This window comes from Kryptolebias marmoratus, linkage group LG16 (genome assembly GCF_001649575.2).
Source record: "Kryptolebias marmoratus isolate JLee-2015 linkage group LG16, ASM164957v2, whole genome shotgun sequence".
Taxonomy (NCBI): Eukaryota; Metazoa; Chordata; class Actinopteri; order Cyprinodontiformes; family Rivulidae; genus Kryptolebias; species Kryptolebias marmoratus.
Window position 1 is genome coordinate 3841271 of NC_051445.1, and position 18170 is coordinate 3859440.

Sequence of the window (18170 nt, forward strand, 5' to 3'; positions counted from 1 at the left end):
AAGCATGGAGGCAGCTCCCGTGTGCTATCTCCTTCTGTGTGTGTGTTTGAAGACTGGATCTCTGACGTGAATCTGCTGTGTGTCCACCCATGTCTGAGGCTTTTGCAGCAGTGAATGAAGCACGTTTGACACTTATCCACGATTCTACCCATCATCATCTGATACCGGTGGATTCTCAAATGTCACAACAAGCACACACCCACACCGATTCCTGCTGCTGTGAAGCATCTGCAGGTCAGGGCAACACTCGAGGAAGATTCTCTTCCTGTGCACCTCGGCTTTGATGTGGGCCAAGATCGACCCATGAATAAATCTGATGGGTTTTAATGAGGTACAAGGTTGAGCGTTCCACCTGAACTCACCCATCTATACCAATCACACTCCCGAGTGTAAAAACACTGCTGGCACAGTACATTATGCTGCTCCAGGAAACAAATGCATACAACCAATTAAAGAAATGACCCTGGGATTTTCTCTAGCAGCCATGTTTTGTAACTAACAAACACCAAAAGAAACATGCCAATTAATGGTTAGGTTTTAAATTGGAATCAGTGAAAATGTTCAGCAGAAAGTACACCTCAGTATACAGCTGCAAAAGAAAGTTTTTAAATCCCCTGCTAACAACCAGGATTTCTGAAATGCTTAGTCAGTATGCTCAGAAAACTACAACAGCTCAAATATTAGCAGTCCCGTCAAAATAAGATCAGTTTGTCTAAACAGTTTATAACTTTTCTTGCATCTGTATCCTGTTCCATCATGTACTAAACAGAGGAAAGTCTTTAAGGTTTATATTTCAAGTTTTTTTTTGTTTGTTTTTCAGTTTATCCAAATTTTCCCACAATAACCCAGCCAACTCTGTTTTACAAACTAAAATAAAAAACGGGCTGCATTTTTACTTTTACAGTCAGTCCTTGTGATGCTGCTACAGCTGGACCCCAGGTGAGTTCAAGTGACTTTATTCAAAATGATGAAGGTTCCACGGCTAATATCACATGTATGATTAAAGTCTAAAAAAGATTTTGGGGATTTCAGACTATTGGCCAAAAAAACAAGATGCTTAAGTCCTCATCTCAGCTTTGCTACATTCTGACAATTTTCCTTAAATATAAGTTTTCAGACATTTGATGAAGTGTTGTAAAGGACAGCTAATTTAAAAAAAAATTTGAAATTAAAATAATACAAAAAAAATAAAAAATACACTGATGTATAAATATTTGAGCCATAATTTAAAACTAAACCTTATTCCTAAAATGCTAGAATGAGTTTATGTTTTTGATTTATGTTTGGCAACATTTTTAAGCTAATTAGGAACCATCAAGCTTTATATATGATTTTTAATAGATGAGTGGATAAATATTAAAGACACTGCTCATTGTGTGAACGCTAAGTCAGCATTCAACACTTTTTTCCTGATTATAGTTTCTTATGTACGTTTTTTTTTTTACTTTGTGCCATTTTAACCATTTATACATCAAAACGTTCAGCTCAGATGGGAATAGTGTGCTATAAACTGTAGTTCTTGTAACTATTATTTCTTTCAAATTATTAAGCTTTATTTAAAATTAATTTCTCTATAAAAAAAACTGAGATCTGCTTCAGAATATTTGCTCTGTTTTTGTCCTCTTATGCTACATTTAGCTTATTTTGCTAATTTGAGTGTTTAGCTACTGTTTTGCTGATTTTAGCTTCAACAATTCAGTTAAACATTGATTTAACAAATTTCAGCACTCAGCATTCACACTTCAGCTAAAACTGTTTCTCTTGCTAACGTTAGTGTCGGAGCTGTGAGACGCTAAATACCTCGTCTTAGAGGACTCTGTTGTAAAAGGACCGACACATAATTTAAAAACTGAGGGGCCCACGGAGCATTGTTCCTCATTGCTTTTTTAATGCTCTATAAGGAGTTTTTGATCCCATGTTCCTGTCAGTAAAAAGGTCCGTAAGATAAAATCTTTTCAATTTTCTGATTCTGGCGAAGCGTCTACCTGCTGGTGGTGCGGGTGAAGAAGGGTCTGTCGTTGACTGAAGGAACGGACTCGTCCATGAGTGGATAGGACTTGATGAAAGTCAGGGTCTCATCAGGGAAGGTGGTGGATGTCTTGTAGGCCGCCGCAGAGCCCTCGCCGGCGCAGCTGCCTGGTCTGGATGATAACGGCAAAGAAAAAACATCGGGCATAAATCCGGTTCAACAGGCACAGATGTAAAAACACTTGCAGCTATTTGTTTTTGGGGGCGAGCAGGCGGGAAAACAGGTGTCTTATGAGACTGCTTGTTTTGTTTTTTTTTTCTTTTTTTTCTTTAGAAATGTCTGTGCAGAATAATAAGAGCAGCTGCAAAAACTCTATAGGCACGAAAACGAGCTGTTGGAAAGTGACAGTTTGCTGTTTAAAGATGCTATCTTACCTTGGCTTTGGGACTTGTTCGTCTGGAACAGGTGTCCAAGCAGTCTCACTGTTCCTCTGCTCCTTGAATTTACCGTTAAAGGCCTTCTCTATGTCGTCCATGTAGAAAGCACAGACTGCTGAGCCAGTGATGCTGTTCAGGTGGGAGCAAACAAAGAAAACACTGTGATGAGCGAGTTTAACATCTGAATTCTTTATCCTCATTAACCTTTTCATCTTTTCTGTTTTACATTAAAGTTTCTTCCCAAATGAATGTTTTAATATTATCACTGTATATATAGGAACATTTGAGTTTGAGCAAATATCTATCATTTATGAGTGTTTTAAAACAATTTCCCTGCACAAACTTTATTTCTGATGTTAATCCGAGCCTCTCAGATGCAGAGAGAAATGTCATGACCTCAGATAAGAAGGATTTAGTAGCTGCTCAGAGCTACATATTCCAGGGAATTACAGTTTCATCCAAAAAGGGATCATCTATAAAGTTTAGTAGGTCTGGACCTCAGCCTTGCCTTGTAAATTTAAAAATGCTGTTGTCAACAGACTGTAATAATCCCAACCTGTTCGCCTGTGTGGTAAAAACTCCAAGGACGGCCGGCCGGTGGTTTATCTGCAGGACGTTGGTCAGCGACTGCAGGACATCAAAGTAAAAGAAAGAATCTCCAGGCACGGAGCAGTTCAGACGGGCTTTCAGGAAAGATGTCCAGTATCGTTCCAGAACCCTCGGGGAACCCCCGTTGTCGTTCTTACAAACACGCGCAACTCTGGAGAAAACAACCTGAGAAGGAAGGAGTGGAAATACTTAAACAGTGATTTATAAAGCAACACACCAGGGCAGAGCCAACAAGGAATACTGAATAGCAAATGTGCTCGGCATGACAAGCAAGGCTGTTGTTGGAGTTCATTCTGCTTAGAAAGAAAATTGTTGATCCCACTCACCTTTCCTAGAGTGGTGTACTCCACGGCAATCTCGCTGAAGAAAAAGTACACGTAGTTCCCATACTCGATAGCGTGAAGGAAATGAGGTTCTGAAGATGAGAACGAAAAAAAAAAAAGATGTCAAAAACCCACTTGGAGTAATACCTTATTTCCAATATAGCTCTGCTTTATAAACAAAGCAGGGAGTGGAGCTGGTAAACAAAGAACTATAGGAGAAATGTTACCAAAACTGCAAATCTGTCAACAAAAAAATCTATTGTATTGAAAGAGGACAGATGGTTCTGGATCCATTGTCTTACAGATAAACAGTTCATGGTGGAAAGAGCAATTTCTACAGTCTGGATGCAGCCATGATCCAAATATTTAAATTTACTTTGAATATTTTGATTAAAACCATTTTGGCTTGAATTTTTGGTTTAGAGTCACACATTTACTACTGCATTTTAATATTATAGACAGATGAAAATTTCTACATTTAGATGTAAAAGGATGACTTTGTCTGCAGAGCTCTGGGATTCAGATGTTTTATGAACAGCATGATGTTCAGCATACAGTGTTAGCTGAAACTGTAATAACCTCATATAGTTATGATGTTTGAGTGGAAGAAAATAAAAAAAAGACAACATGCCTGTAAAACACGACACATTTCAACTTTAAGCTCGAGTCTCAAAAAATATCAAAATCTCTCAATTTGTTTTAAAGCAAACCGCAGCTCGCAGGTTTGTTTTATTGGACTGCATTTGTTTGGCTTTGTGTTATTTGATAAGGGAGACACAAACGCAGTTCGGAGTTGTGAAGCATACTTTACATACAGTACATTCCTTTCTTTACACACACAAACACCTTCCACAGATTGTCCTCCCCTTTCAGATCTGTTGAAGAGCTTAAAATACTGAGCAACAGCTAACACAGATTATAAAATCAGCAGAGAAATAACTGGTAATATTTATGATGATAATATTGAGCCATTTCAAAACAGAAAGGAAAATTTTTTCCGCTACTGGACACAGTACTCCAACTGGCTTCACAACAAGAAAATGATAGCCTTTAAATAAATAAATAAATAATAAATATATGTACAGAACTGGATTGAAAAATTGAAAATCGGAACAAACTGTAGTGATTAAACAGTTTCATGTAGAAGTAAAAATACTCCAAAGTAGAGTTAGAAACCGATATTTCCTTCATTCTTTTATTGTTACTGAAACAAGGCAGTGTAACTGAGCCAAAGGTTTATATTAATTAAACACAGATGGATGTCGAGTGCCAGAAAAAACACAAGCCTGATATGGAAACACTTTGTATGAGATGTAATCGAAGACTTATTATTGATGTTATTCAGGATTTTTGGTATTCTGTAAGCGAATATAGAACCAGCTGGCAGACCCCCAACGATTTATGAGAATCCTTTGTTTTCATAACTCCAGGCTTATTACCTTATTACTATATTAGGATGCTTACCTCGTAGCCATTTGGAGTCATATTTGACCGTACGTAGAACGGGACTACTTTCACCCAGACTCCTGTAAATGACTGCATCACTCGCCAAGAAGTCAGTCATGGTCGCAGAGTAGAAATCACCACCTGAGAGATTGAAAATGATTTGTCAGGGATCACAATTACCAATGATAAGCCACTTCTTTAGAGAGTCTATTTTAATCACAGAAAGAGGATGAGGAGAGCAGATGTTAGAGAACAAGCCCGTTTAATGGAAACCTGTGTGAACTTTCTATAAATGTCAGTGGAAAACTGGCCGGACCGGGAGCTGCTTTGGCTCTCCCTTCTCTTCCCTGAATTTGACCTCAGCTGTTCACGGTGTATCAGCTTGCTTTTCTGCTATCATTAGCAAGGAAAGTGTAAATCCCAGTACAAACCAGAATCATCAAAAGGAAACTTCAAATTGTCCTCCCTGATGAGACAAAATCATTTATTTTCTAAATTTTTGCCTTTTAGTCAAAAAAAGCAATCAATATTCACTTTATATTATTATTTTTAATTATATTTATTCCCTCATTTCAGAGCAAATCTAACGAGTTCCAAACAACTCATTAGAAGTCAATGAAGTTAATTAAAATAATAAAAGAATAAATAAATGAATAAATATAATTACTTAGAATTGAGTCTTATTCATACAGAATAAAAAATACAAGAACAAAAAGGACGCTAATTATATTTTGTAAAACAACTTCATAATATTTTCTTTAATTAACGGTAAAGTTGCAAGATCATTATTAACCCCTTAATTTGACAACAAATCCATGAAATTCTGATGAAGGGGTACTGAAATCAGGTCAGCTGAGTGAATTTCAGTATTTTATTTTCAGGGAGAAAAAAGTTCAAAGATGCTCAGAAGAGTTTTAAAGTTTCTTTTACCTTTGAGCCTCATGGTCACACTTCTCATTCACTGGATAAAGCCAAGAATCTTACTTTTTCCTGGTACTTTTTGACTCTTTATCCAGTTCCAATTAGTCCCAGATTAATACAGCTTTTTATAGAATAGAATAAAATGCAATAGAGTAAAATAGGCTGAATTAACTCTTTCTTTTTTTGGTGAAACATTAACTGGAAATGCTCCACATAATAATTCTCCCTATTTGTAGAGTAATAAATTTGAAGAATTGTCAATTAGTTATGAATATTTATTCCTTTAATATGAATAAAACAACAACAACATAAACTGAATTAGTTTCGTCAGATCACGCTGGACTACCCACCTGCGAAAAGACCAACGTTGGACTGGCGGGACTCAAAGGGACATCGAGCCTGTCCCACCACCTCCTCTCCTTCCTGCTCCAGTGTTGACATCTTAGTCAGAAAGAAAGCAGTAACAAATGAATATTTTATGAGGCCATATACAAAGCCATAAGACAAATCCAACAGAAGACTGGGACATAAAAACTAACAACTGTGAAGCTCAGGCTTTTTCAGTCTGATGGCTGCTGCACCGATGGGAAATATCACTCAGCCTTTGAGAACAAAAGTCTTCAGTGTGGTAAGAAGTGTGGCTGAATATAAAGGAAGAATACCAAATCAATCTGTGATAATGAAAAGCAACACATGCACCTTAAAGATAACTTTCATTTGATGTGTTATATGTGGGTCATTTCCATAAAAGATGTGTGTGAAGGTCCCATGGTTCAGGTGGTGAGGACAGTTTATCTCTCAGCCACAGATATAAGCTGCTACTTTCCAGCCTGCTGTTAACAAGGTTGTAAACCTCAGACACAAGAAGGCATGAAACCCACAGTGTGTAGATGTTTGTGTGTAGCATGCGAGCAGCTTTAGTGCCCTCGGAAGCAATAAGGTGACACAAAGATACACGTACACCACATTAAAAGTCCATTAACACACTGCAATGTTTATCTGATGTTCATGTAATTGCTGCTCTATTGTTATTCTGCCAGCTGAATAAAATGACTAATTATTTCTTTATGAAGATCATGAGCTTGAAATAAACATATACATAACTTTTTCATTCAGCTGTTGCCCTATGCGGGGTCACCACAGCATTACCTGGGCTTAAAGCTCCACAAAGACCCAGGCACTAACCACCGATCTACAGCAGACCCATATTTTATATAAATATATATATATTACCTATAATAAATGGGCTGTGAGTGTTGGACACTAGCTGGTGAGAAAGTAGTTTTTTCCGTTGCTGTCTCACTGAATTCTGAGCGTTTGCCACGTTTAAGATTTAATCTACTGGAGTACACTTGTGAATTAAAGATCGGCAGATTGGGACAAGTTTTTCAATAATTATTATTTATCATCTGAATTGTTTTCAGATCTGGCCATGTTTCCTGACAGAGGAAAGGTCCCATGCAGGCGTTAAAATGCAGCTCTACTGGTCTGGAGACGTTTTAGAGACGCCTGTGATGACACGGTGACTATTTTATCAGAAAACTGGTCACGGTAAAATTTTCAACATGTTCAAGATTCAGACAAAGACTCTGACTCATGAGGAAATTGAGAACCCCTGTGAATGTTTGGAGACGTTTTAGAGACTCCCGTGCGAACATCATTCACTAACTGCAGCTCAGTGAGATATCACCTTTAGGAACGTTAAACTGCTTTTCAGCCTTATATAGCCATACATGTGATACAATTTAAGTTCAATTTCTTGTCTTCTAGGCACCTTAAAAGGCAAGGCTTTATTATTAACTTTTTCTATACTAAACAAATACAATTCCTGCACTGAGAATGTTTTTGTCTGGTTACTGCATTCGGCACAGCTTATTGTCAGAACTGGGGAATTTCAGGAAATAAACTACAAAAAAAAGAAAAAAAAAATGAAACAAAGAAAAGGAAACAAACAGCTCCTATTATTCTGAATACAATCAGCAACCACAGCTTTCTTTTTTTTTTTTTTACCCGAATATAAATCAGAAGTATTTTACAGATTTCTCAACAGAGCAGGATGGTTAGAAACATACACACAAAAAACACCAGATCACAAAACAGAAGGGATCTTTTTTTTTTTTTTTTTTGAAGTGACTCCGGGGTCATTACCTTCAACACAAACGAGCAGCCGGATTAAACGCTTTAAAGATTTTGTTTTATCATAAATGCATGCTGACTCCAGCCTTTCTGCTGTCTCCAAAGCAGCCTGGTCAGTCAAGCTGCCCGTTCATGGCTGGACATCCGCTCGGGGTTTTTATAGGAGCACACATGCCTCTGATTCAATCCCCCACTGTCCTGCACAGATTTTTTTTTTTTTTCGTGGAGTCCTAGAGACAGATTCCTTGATATGATTTATTATTTCTTCCCACTTTCCCCAGCTGTCTGAATAGTCATCTTATGTTCTCCTTTCCAGACAAGGAAAAAAGATGAGGGCTGCGGGGAGAAAGAATGTTTTGGTAAAACTGTAAATCAGCTGCTCTTTACTAAAGGGAGTCTGTGGCAGGAAGAAGATAACGTCTAAATGTAGGTCGAAACGCAGTTCTTTAAACATTTCACATCAACTGCTCTGCAGGACCTCTGGCACATCTGAGACATGGTTTGATATTGGAGAACATGCAGGTAATGTCAGCCTGTGGAGATGCTCTGCTTACTTTATAATCCCCCAGAGAGGAGCAGGAAACTGTTCAAAACCATAAAATGTTGACTTTTACATCCAAAAAACTAGGCACACATAGTGGTATAGTACAATAAAACACTAATTAAAAAGTTTTCTCCCCTTAACATTTGCAAAATTAAAAGTGAACCTTAAATTAGCAAACTTAAGTTCTACTTTGAGTTTTTTTCAGACATTTAATCATTCTATAAAATACTAATTAGATATTCTGTTAAATACTCTGAACTTTTTTGCCACAAAATTTTATCTATAGACATATTTTCTAGTAAAAAAGGTCAGAATTATCCTACAATTTAATATGTGAAGGAATAACATTTTCTGTCTTTTTTGTACATTTTTATTGTTCATTGATTTTTTTCCTTTTTAAAATATTGCTGATTTGTAGTCCTTTGTATCTGAGAAGTACCTCTAAAAGTCTCAATGTGGTGCAAAAATTAACCCTTAATTTGTTTAAAATTGAGTTAAAAGGAACAACACAAGCTTTAAAATTGAGGACGGAGGCCAAGTTGTTGAAATAATCCATAAAAAACCAACAAAAACCAAAAATTACTACAGTTAGGAGAGCATTTCAATCAGAAACATTTTGCAATCTACTGTTTGATTTAGTTTGTGTTCTTTACTAAAAAGTACAACTTCTATTCCACACTTTTAGCATTTACAGCTGGTTTGTTTTAAAACCAAATAAAAAAACAAACAAAAAAATCTCTTCATTGACTTTTACATGAGTTTGCCATGAGATACACACAGATTTATATAAAACGTTTGGAGATAAATCTTCAGACGGGAAATGGAACATCATTACTCCAGCAGACATAAGACAGGATGAATTACCAGGCTGTAAATGTAAATAAAATGTGGGAAATGTCAACAAAATTCATACACAAACATCTCCTCATATGTCTTAAAATGACTACTTTTGCAACTGGTGTAGTAGCATTATGTTAAGATGGAGTTAAACTTATTTATTTTTAACTACACTGACACATGAGCAAATGTATAAATCTAAATTAAATTACTTAAAAACTCTAAAATCCACGGAACAGCACCAGCAGAATACTGATCTAAAACTGAGCTCTGAAACAATATATTCTGCTGCAGTTTCTTACAAGGAAACTGTTTAATTGCAGCCAGTTTATCATCTTGCAGGGCTCTACTCTGGAAACCACAGGAGCAGCTCTGGTTGCTCTGACCCCCCCCCACACACACACACCCACACACACACACACACACACACACACACACCCACACACCCACACACACCCCCACACCCTCCTAAGCCTTTAATATGGACCACTTGTTTGGCTCATAGGTGAGTCTACAGTGGGGGAGGGAAGTTATTGTGCAGCCCTTTAGATTACACACTCCCATGCGCTGTTAGATTTACAGCCTGTCCTGTAGAACATGCACTCCCTCCTCCTCTAATACCCTGGTATGAATCACAGCCCAAACCTGTGATGTCACCTCTGAGCCTCCGCCGTAACGTCATGTTGGACTTTACTCAGCAGAACTCAAACTGGATGAGTTTGAGCAAAAGGGTGTCATTCATTAAAAGGATGATGCAAATCTAAATTATAGAAACAGTCTTTCAAAAGGTTTCTTGTTTGTTTGCTTTAAAATATTCTCATAAACACAGAACCCTTTTCTAGAAATGTTTTCATCTACATGGAAAAAACGCTGCAGTGGCAATAACAGGCCTGTATGCGGCGCTGTAACGCTGCTGCAAATGTACACCAAAAACAGGAAACAAGACGTGAAGATTCACAGGCTTCAAACTGTAAACCACGAGAAGAAAAACACAAGGATGGTGAGTAAAAGAGCAAGAACCAAATGCTTTTTATGGACTGATGACAAAGTGGAACTTCCTGTTTGTGTCACATTAAACTACCACTGACTGGGAGTTGGGTCGGTCCAAATACACAACCATAATGGAAGCTTTTCAGGCGCGATACCCACAGAGGGACGGCTGGAGGGAAAGGTTTTTCCTGTTCAAAACATAGACTAACACAGTGCTGGTCTTTTAAAACTATTCCAATTTCTTTGTGTTTTCTTTCAATGTATACTTGATGTATAATGTAGATCTTTTTCTGTAACATTTCTGTAACACTTTAGTATTGTTGACAGTTCAAAATAGTGATAAAACCCACTTTGGCTTTGCACTTTTTTGTGAAATAATAAAGAGGTTTGCTCGGCTCTATTTAAGGCAATGTGGTTGTTCACCAGCCTAGCCTGTTCATTGAAATAATAAAGCGTACAAAGGTTTTCATGTAGTTGAACAACTGGAATCTGCAACACAAACACAGGCATGCATTCTTCCATGATTGCTATGTCTGTCATGTTTTGGGGTTGTAGGTCAGGCAGCAGGTGGAAGTCTGACATTATTGTTTTTAAAAGGTTGAATTTTGGTTGTCCACGCAAAAAATGCAAGTGTGGCATTTCAAGATTTGTGCACTCTGTAACCTGGTTTCAAAGAAATATGGTATTGGGGCTCCTTCCCGTGTGGATGCAAGGTGAAAATTATATATATATATAAAATATAAAATTACATATTCACAAAACACCATTTCTGTGTGTACAGAGGCTTCATCTATTCAAAAGGTATGTGATTTATTAATATAGTGTTAAATTTTAAATGACAACAAAGTGCATGTAAGACTCATCCTCGGGTGTAAATTTGTTTCTTGATTCCTATTTGAACTCCCACTCCCCACCTTTTCCTCTCCTTTCATTTCCACCTTCATTTTTAGTGTGTCAGAGGTGTTTGAAAGAAGCTCCCAGCAGCATATTCTGTGTTCAGATTGCTTCTCTCTGACTGTCTTGTTGAGCCAACAGATTTTTCTTTTTTTTAACCAACATTAAATTTTTGAAGTCAGCTGACGATGTACCACAACCCAAATATAACAACTCCCACAGTGAATGGCATTTGCTGATCTGCAGCTAATGTCTGAACAACCGTTTCATCAGTTGTTTTTTTTCTTGTTAGATAACATCTGATGCCTCATATGTCACATTTAACTCAACAAGATGATGTCAGAAAATCTCAACATGTGCAAACTGTTCCCGTTAATGTGTGCTGCCTTCAGCTCTTATTCTTTGTCCCAGTTCACGTATTAAGTCAGTTATTTATCTGTGTGTACCTGCAGTTTGAGCAGCTCACAGCTGTTTGTTGTATCATCACTGAAAGCACCAACTGAAGTGCTGACTGCCAGACTTCTTTTATGGCAGACAAACGCGGCGCAGACCGCAGCATGACCTCGCTGCGTGCCAGATTATTGTGGGTGTTATTTCACAGAAAATGTCAGTTAACATCATTTCTTCTGTTGTTATTCACGTCTAGCAGAATATCTGAACGTTTCAGCATATTGGTGGTATGTTCAAATAGCACAATTGTATGACATAAAACACTTTTGGAATGTGAACACCTTGCACAACCCTTTACTTTAACTTCCCACAACCATTGCCTGACACCAAAGGTAATGATGTTTTTTGTGTTTTCTCTGTGTGTGCATGTTCTTTTGCTGTGATGACAAAATATCTTTGGAACCACTTTTTTTTAATAAAAATCTCAAAGTAATCAGTACATGTTCATCTACAACTGATTAACTTTTGGAATCAACTCAATTCAATACGGGCACCACAGCCAACTGCCCTTACAAAGCACAGAATTGGTTATAACTGATTTAATTCTACAGATATTGAGCTAAAATGATGGTGTGGTCGTAGCTGAGATTAGTCACAACACATACTCCAAGCCTTTTGCTTAAAATTCTGGCATGAACTGTTGGCATCAACCCTGTTTGTCTGTTCCATATGTTACTTTTGTCTGCAACATACCTCATGAAGCACTGGCTGGATTGTAATAAAACCTTTAAAAAGTAATCACTGAAAGTTTATCTACAACCGATCAACTTGTAGAGTCAATCTTATCAACCTTAGACAATAAAAAACTGGATATAAGGTAGTCAGATTTACAAATACTGAGCTAAAACTGTGGTAGTAGCTGAGAGTGATCCTCAACATATACTTCAAGGGCTAAAAGATCTCGTCAAATCCTGAAATATCACCTGAGATCTTGCATGATGTCATTTACAAGGTTTGACCAAACCATATTAAAGTTTGCTCGTTCAGATTGAATTTAAAAAGTATACTTGCTGTTGGAATTTATAAATACACAAAAAGGATAAATTCAAAGACACTTTTGTTGTATTTCCTTTACCATCCCCAACCAGTCAGTCCTGAAAAATAAGTAGACACAAGCTGCATCTGATGTATTCTGAATGGTAAATGTAAATTAAGAAGGGCTCGGTTTTCCATCTGTGCTGCTGTGTGTCAGGCAGATGGTACTTAAGTTCTTAAACTCTGATGATCTTAGTTTAGCACTCTGACATAAAAGGAGGTGGGCGATATGCATTCAAGGGATGCTAGGCCTTTAATTTATAATGGCATCTTCAAATAAAGATAAAGCAGCGCTAATGTGGCAATAGAGCATCATTTCCTTCCAAAAAATCAAATAACAGGGTGCAGCTGAGAGAGCGTGAACAGACATTCCCACACATACGGTGTCTCATTATAGCTCAGATATGAAACGCTATCTGTAATTGAGGCCAGGAGTCGGCACACAGCGGTGCAGTAACCTACCTTATAGTTACGGCAGGTGGGATTGAAGGCATTGGTGCCGCAGGCGAACAGCGTCTCGTCGTTGCGTGGCACCAGCACTTTAATGTAGTTGTAACATTCATCCTGTGAGGAGGGAAACAGCTCTGTGTTATTGTACATCAGGGAGCAGGACCATGCTGGTTCCTTCACAACAACAACACAATCACTACAGGGCTTACAGAAGGTTACTTTTACTTTAATTCCCACACTCAGACTGGTGTTTTAACTATAGCTCTCACTATGTGATGCCATATGATGATACTCAGACCAGTTTTGCTTATTGTAAAACTTTATGGTATAGGAAATGAAGGCGCAGACAGAAGTAGAGTGCAAAAGAAATAAAACCAGGAGCGCAAACAGATGAAGATATTTGTGTCTGGATAATGATACTCACGCTGTTCTTCCCTCTCACAGTGCACTTCTCCACATCCTTCGTTTTCCACGTCAGCTTCTGAAAAATGACAAGACAGCCAGCTGTCAGCTCAAAGATGCCACAGTTTCCCACCATCTCAGCTTCTGTTGCTCCCAGTCACTCAAGTGCTATTACCAAACGGCTGTGATGAAAATCTCATTAATTTCAATAAAACTGTTGTGGAGAAAAACAAACAGAGAAATATTAGCGACCCCCGCGGCGCCTGAGCGGCTCATCAGTGGGCAGCCAAACACTCCTCAGAGATAAAAATCACTCTGGAAGATAAGCTGTGAGGCTGCACACACGAGGGAAACAAAGGACCACAAAAAGACGCTTGGATCACTTCACTGACTATATAAAGAGAAGTCAATTAGCCCCAATTAACCTACTGGCAAAACGTTATGCCCTCACTGTGCAGACAGGACAAAAACACGCTCTTTTTGTACCCCAGCTATATGCCCGGTGGGTTAGTATAGAAAAAAATCCATCATTTTGTTAACAAGCATGTCCAGCTGAAGGATTAAAGTGATCCTATTCAGTCTCAACTAATTTATGGAGAAACTTTTCCCAGACCTCCTCCGTTCTGCTGAGAATACCTGCAGGAATGTGCTTATTTGTTTCAGTTTAGCTCCTTTTTGTCAACATCTCACAATAAATAAAGCATTAACAGGCATGTTCAGACATTTTTATTTATTTTTGACTCGACTTTCTCTTGTTCAGCCAACATTTTCCAAATATACTTTCACATTTTACATCAAATAAATTAAAATGTTTTCTTGTACGAAATGCAAACATTTCAAATGTTTAATAACTATTTATTTATTAAGTTTTATGCATATTCACATTTATAAATACTTGCTTTAGTCTGCTCATGTATAGGAGGTCAATTAAGCTGGGCGCCTTCTGTGTGGAAATAACCTGTTTTCTGTGGATTTTTTTCATGTCCTTCAGTTTCTACAAAATAAACATCTTTTCATACAAAAAGAAAATAGAACCCAATAAGTTCAAGATCAGCACATTAAATCCTTTGTAGCCGCATTGAAGAAGGGAAAAAAAAAACTAATATAGATACATACATATATGTATAAAACTGAATGAAACACATTCTGATTCCTTGCTGGAGCTGGCATTTCAATTCTCTAGGATTGTAACTCCCTGAAACACAATTTATTCCACACCACCCTTGTTGTATTTTTCTCAGGAATGGTTTTCAATTTTGTCTAATAGCTTTCAGCCAGGCAGTCAGGAGCAAAACCAAACAAGAGGTTGAATAATAAATCCTGAATCAAAATCTAGTTCCAGATTGATAGAAAAATGTTAATAAAGTCTATCATCACAAAAACAGGATTCCTGGGAGCACGTTCCTTTGAGGAGAGAGGCGTTTGACCTCTGGTTGATCATCACATTTTGCGTAAAACAAAGATTTTCAAAAAAATATTACTCAAATAACCATTATTGGTAATTTTTTAGTTTGTATTTTCTTTGTGAAACACCTCTGGCACAACTTGGTGAAGATCTGACAATTCAGTGGGAATCAGCAATATGCTAATAGTTCTACCCTCGACTACGCTTGATTTGGTTTACTAATAATAACTTACGGCCACACAAGCCAGGGGAGATCAGTGAGGAGGAGAATGTGAATGAATGCCCAGTGTGAGGAATGAAAAGCCTGTTTAAAATGAGCTTGCATGAAAGAATGGATCTAAGATGTTGAGGACACACCATTTTCCAGCAATATGACTCAGTCACACACTAATGATCCTCCTCAGACGGATAGCAGGAAAAGCAGAGTGAGAAGCAGAATATAAGAGTGGGGTCTTTATAATTTTCCACTCAGTTGCCGCTGTCATACTGGAGGCAGTTTGAGGGAATGGACAGAAAACACAACATGATCAAACATTCATTATTTAGGTTCTCATCTAACAATTGAACACTGCGGCACTGAGAAGTTCGCATTTCTTTGTCCCACCGTCTGCACACAAATCAACAGCTTAGATCTCCTCGGTGCAGTGTGGTGGCCTTATCAGAACAAATATCCGTGTTTGGGGCTAATCTAAATACAAGCAAACAAAAGTCCTGACCTCTGAGGGCTTTTATTTAAGTGCAATCATGTTTGACAAATTAGATTCAGATACAAGAGAGCACGGCACTTCAAAAGGAACAAGAGCAGCACTCCACTTGTGGTGGATATAAGTCTGAAGAGAGACGGTTTAATAGTTGGATGAAAAAAGAGGTGGCAAATGGTAGGAAAGAAAATTATCAGATATGTAGATTACAAGGCATTTTTTAGAGGAAAAACACAGCCTACTTCCAAAAAAAGCCATTTAAAGAGCAGTTGATTTTCACATTTGACATACTACACTATCCAGCCTGGCACAAAGATTTATTGCATATTTAATAGTTATAGAACCCTCAATATATTACACTCTGACAACTAAAACAAGCCCTGTTTGGCTGGTAAAGCAGATTACTGGTATTCTTTCCACAGATTATAAGGTCAAACACTCCCTAACTGTTAATGTTTAGGTGAAAATTCAGCACAAAGGTGAGGTTTTTTATTAATAAAATCACCAGATTCTTACAAAACAGTGTAACATGTTTATATATGCATTGTGAGTATTGAATGGCAAATAAAAAAAAAATAAGCAGACAGATTTTCCTACCTGCTGTGGGATGATCTGATCAGACGATGAGGCCAGATTGATTGCAAACACGTGGTCCCTGCAAGACACAAAGTGAAGACATTGACAGGGTCTTCTTCAAAAGCTTTTATTCAGACTTGATGCTTTTTGAATGCAAACATCCATAACATTTTGATCCAACTATTCCATCCACAACGAAGGAAAAAAAAAATAAAAGCTTTGATTTGACTCACTGAGATTGATCACAGCTTTCAACAACAACGTCTGGAAGGTGAAAAAACAGGCAAACTTTGCCTTTTTGGCTTTAAGACCTCACAAAAGTTTTCCAAGTATTGACACAACATATGAATCACTTTGTGATGTGAGGCATGCACTCTGTTGCATGCAGCTGTGGAAAATATTAAGCTCATTTAGAAATAGTAAGGCTCTCCATACCTTTTGGATGGATTTCTTGGCAGTGGGAGTGCTGCAGTTTGGGATGGAGCCAAAAAAACTGCAGCAGAATTTATTTTTTGCACAAGAAATAAAAATGCAGAGGCGGAGAAACCTGCACTTTTTTATGCAATTACCTTACAACATTTGATCAAGAGTGAAAGCATGTGCAATCAGGCTAAGAAAAGTAACAAAAACTTCAGGGGTGTAACTAAACCTGAAACTAGGTGTGTTAAAAAGCTCTCAAAGTCTAATTTTGAGACATTTGACTTCAGCTTTACAATTTTGCCAAGACTGATACTGCATCAAAACACCCTTCTCCTTTCAGGCCGCTTACAAAAGAAAAAAGGAGCAATTTTTCCACCCATCCTGCCATTTCTTTTAAATACTTTGTGGTTCTTGTTATTTTAACTTTATGTGAGTTAATGTTTCTGTTAATGTTTCTACTGTTTGAATTTTTTTTTCATACAATTTTGTGCAGCTGAACTGCTTTCTGCATACTTGATACTATTTCAGCCATTCATAAATCAAAATGTTCTGAAGATGGTTGCTATGACTTTTTGCTTTTCTAACATATATTTTTCAAAATATTTATCCTTATTTACAAGTATTACTCTCATAGGATAACACTGAGATCTGTTCAGAAACATGGTTCTTTGAAATCTGGTTCAGATTTGCTCTATTTTTGTCTCCTTATGCTTATCTTGGCTAGCCTTTTGACACTTTTAGCTAATTTTTTGCTAACATTTTGCTACTTTAGCTGTTAGTTAGCTTTGCTACTTTTAGCTTCTATCCACCAATTTGCTAATTTTGGCTTTTAGCTAGTATTTAGCTTTTTTAAGCTTTAATAACTCAGTTTCCGCTTCTTCAGCAAATTTTAGCAAAGTCATTCAGCACTCAGCATTCACACTGCATTTCACAGAAAAGGCAATTTCTCCAGTTTTTATTTAGTTGGGTTACTTACATTTTCAGCTCTACAAATGGAAATATATTCTGAAGATTTTTTTTTTCTTCATGCTTCTTAACATTAGCCCAGGCAGATACTTTAGGGTTTATTAGTTTAAGCTATAACCCCTCCATCAAAAATAAGTTCAGTTGATAGAAAGTGGTAAAATAAAATTGTTCACATATCTGGGCACAGTTTACAGAAAATGTGGACTGACCGGGCAGCGACGTAAAGCATGCGGTTGATCCTCAGCATCCTTTGGAAGTCCAGGCCCAGGCGGAGTGTGTCATTGTCTGACATGAGCCCCTGGAAGCTGTGGTACAGGTACGAAGCTGCACAGACCAAAAGAAGAAGAAAATAATAGTCATGAAACTAACATCACTTCTCTTTAAGGTTTTGTTTAAAGATTTATTTTGACACGGTAGGAAAGTTCAACCCTAACAATTATCTGAGAGACAATGCCCCCCCACCCAAAAAAACCCAAACATATTTCTTTTATTCTTTTTTTTTTTTTTTTCCTTTTCTTTTTAGTTGGCCTCCCTTCTCCCCTTACAGCCATCCTCTCCACACCATTATTGAAAACTATTTATTCTAGTGATTATCAAGTGGAGTGTTTATTATATACATATATATATATATATATATATATATATATATACATATATAT

At 37.4% G+C, this 18170-nt stretch overlaps 1 protein-coding gene across 7 annotated transcripts in view; it reads right to left on the reverse strand.

Moving 5' to 3' along the window:
* The window catches only part of sema6e (sema domain, transmembrane domain (TM), and cytoplasmic domain, (semaphorin) 6E), a 147335-nt gene that overhangs the window by 39986 nt on the left and 89179 nt on the right, over positions 1-18170 (reverse strand). For all 7 annotated transcript variants that reach the window (XM_025008685.2, XM_017428621.3, XM_017428620.3 and 4 more), the window contains 10 exons: positions 17721-17835; positions 16147-16204; positions 13466-13522; positions 13054-13155; positions 6056-6146; positions 4803-4925; positions 3342-3430; positions 2963-3180; positions 2404-2535; positions 1986-2141 (listed from right to left, as the gene is read on the reverse strand). In XM_025008685.2, coding sequence (XP_024864453.1) covers positions 1986-2141; positions 2404-2535; positions 2963-3180; positions 3342-3430; positions 4803-4925; positions 6056-6146; positions 13054-13155; positions 13466-13522; positions 16147-16204; positions 17721-17835 — 1141 coding nt within the window. The remainder of the gene's footprint in view (positions 1-1985; positions 2142-2403; positions 2536-2962; positions 3181-3341; positions 3431-4802; positions 4926-6055; positions 6147-13053; positions 13156-13465; positions 13523-16146; positions 16205-17720; positions 17836-18170) is intronic.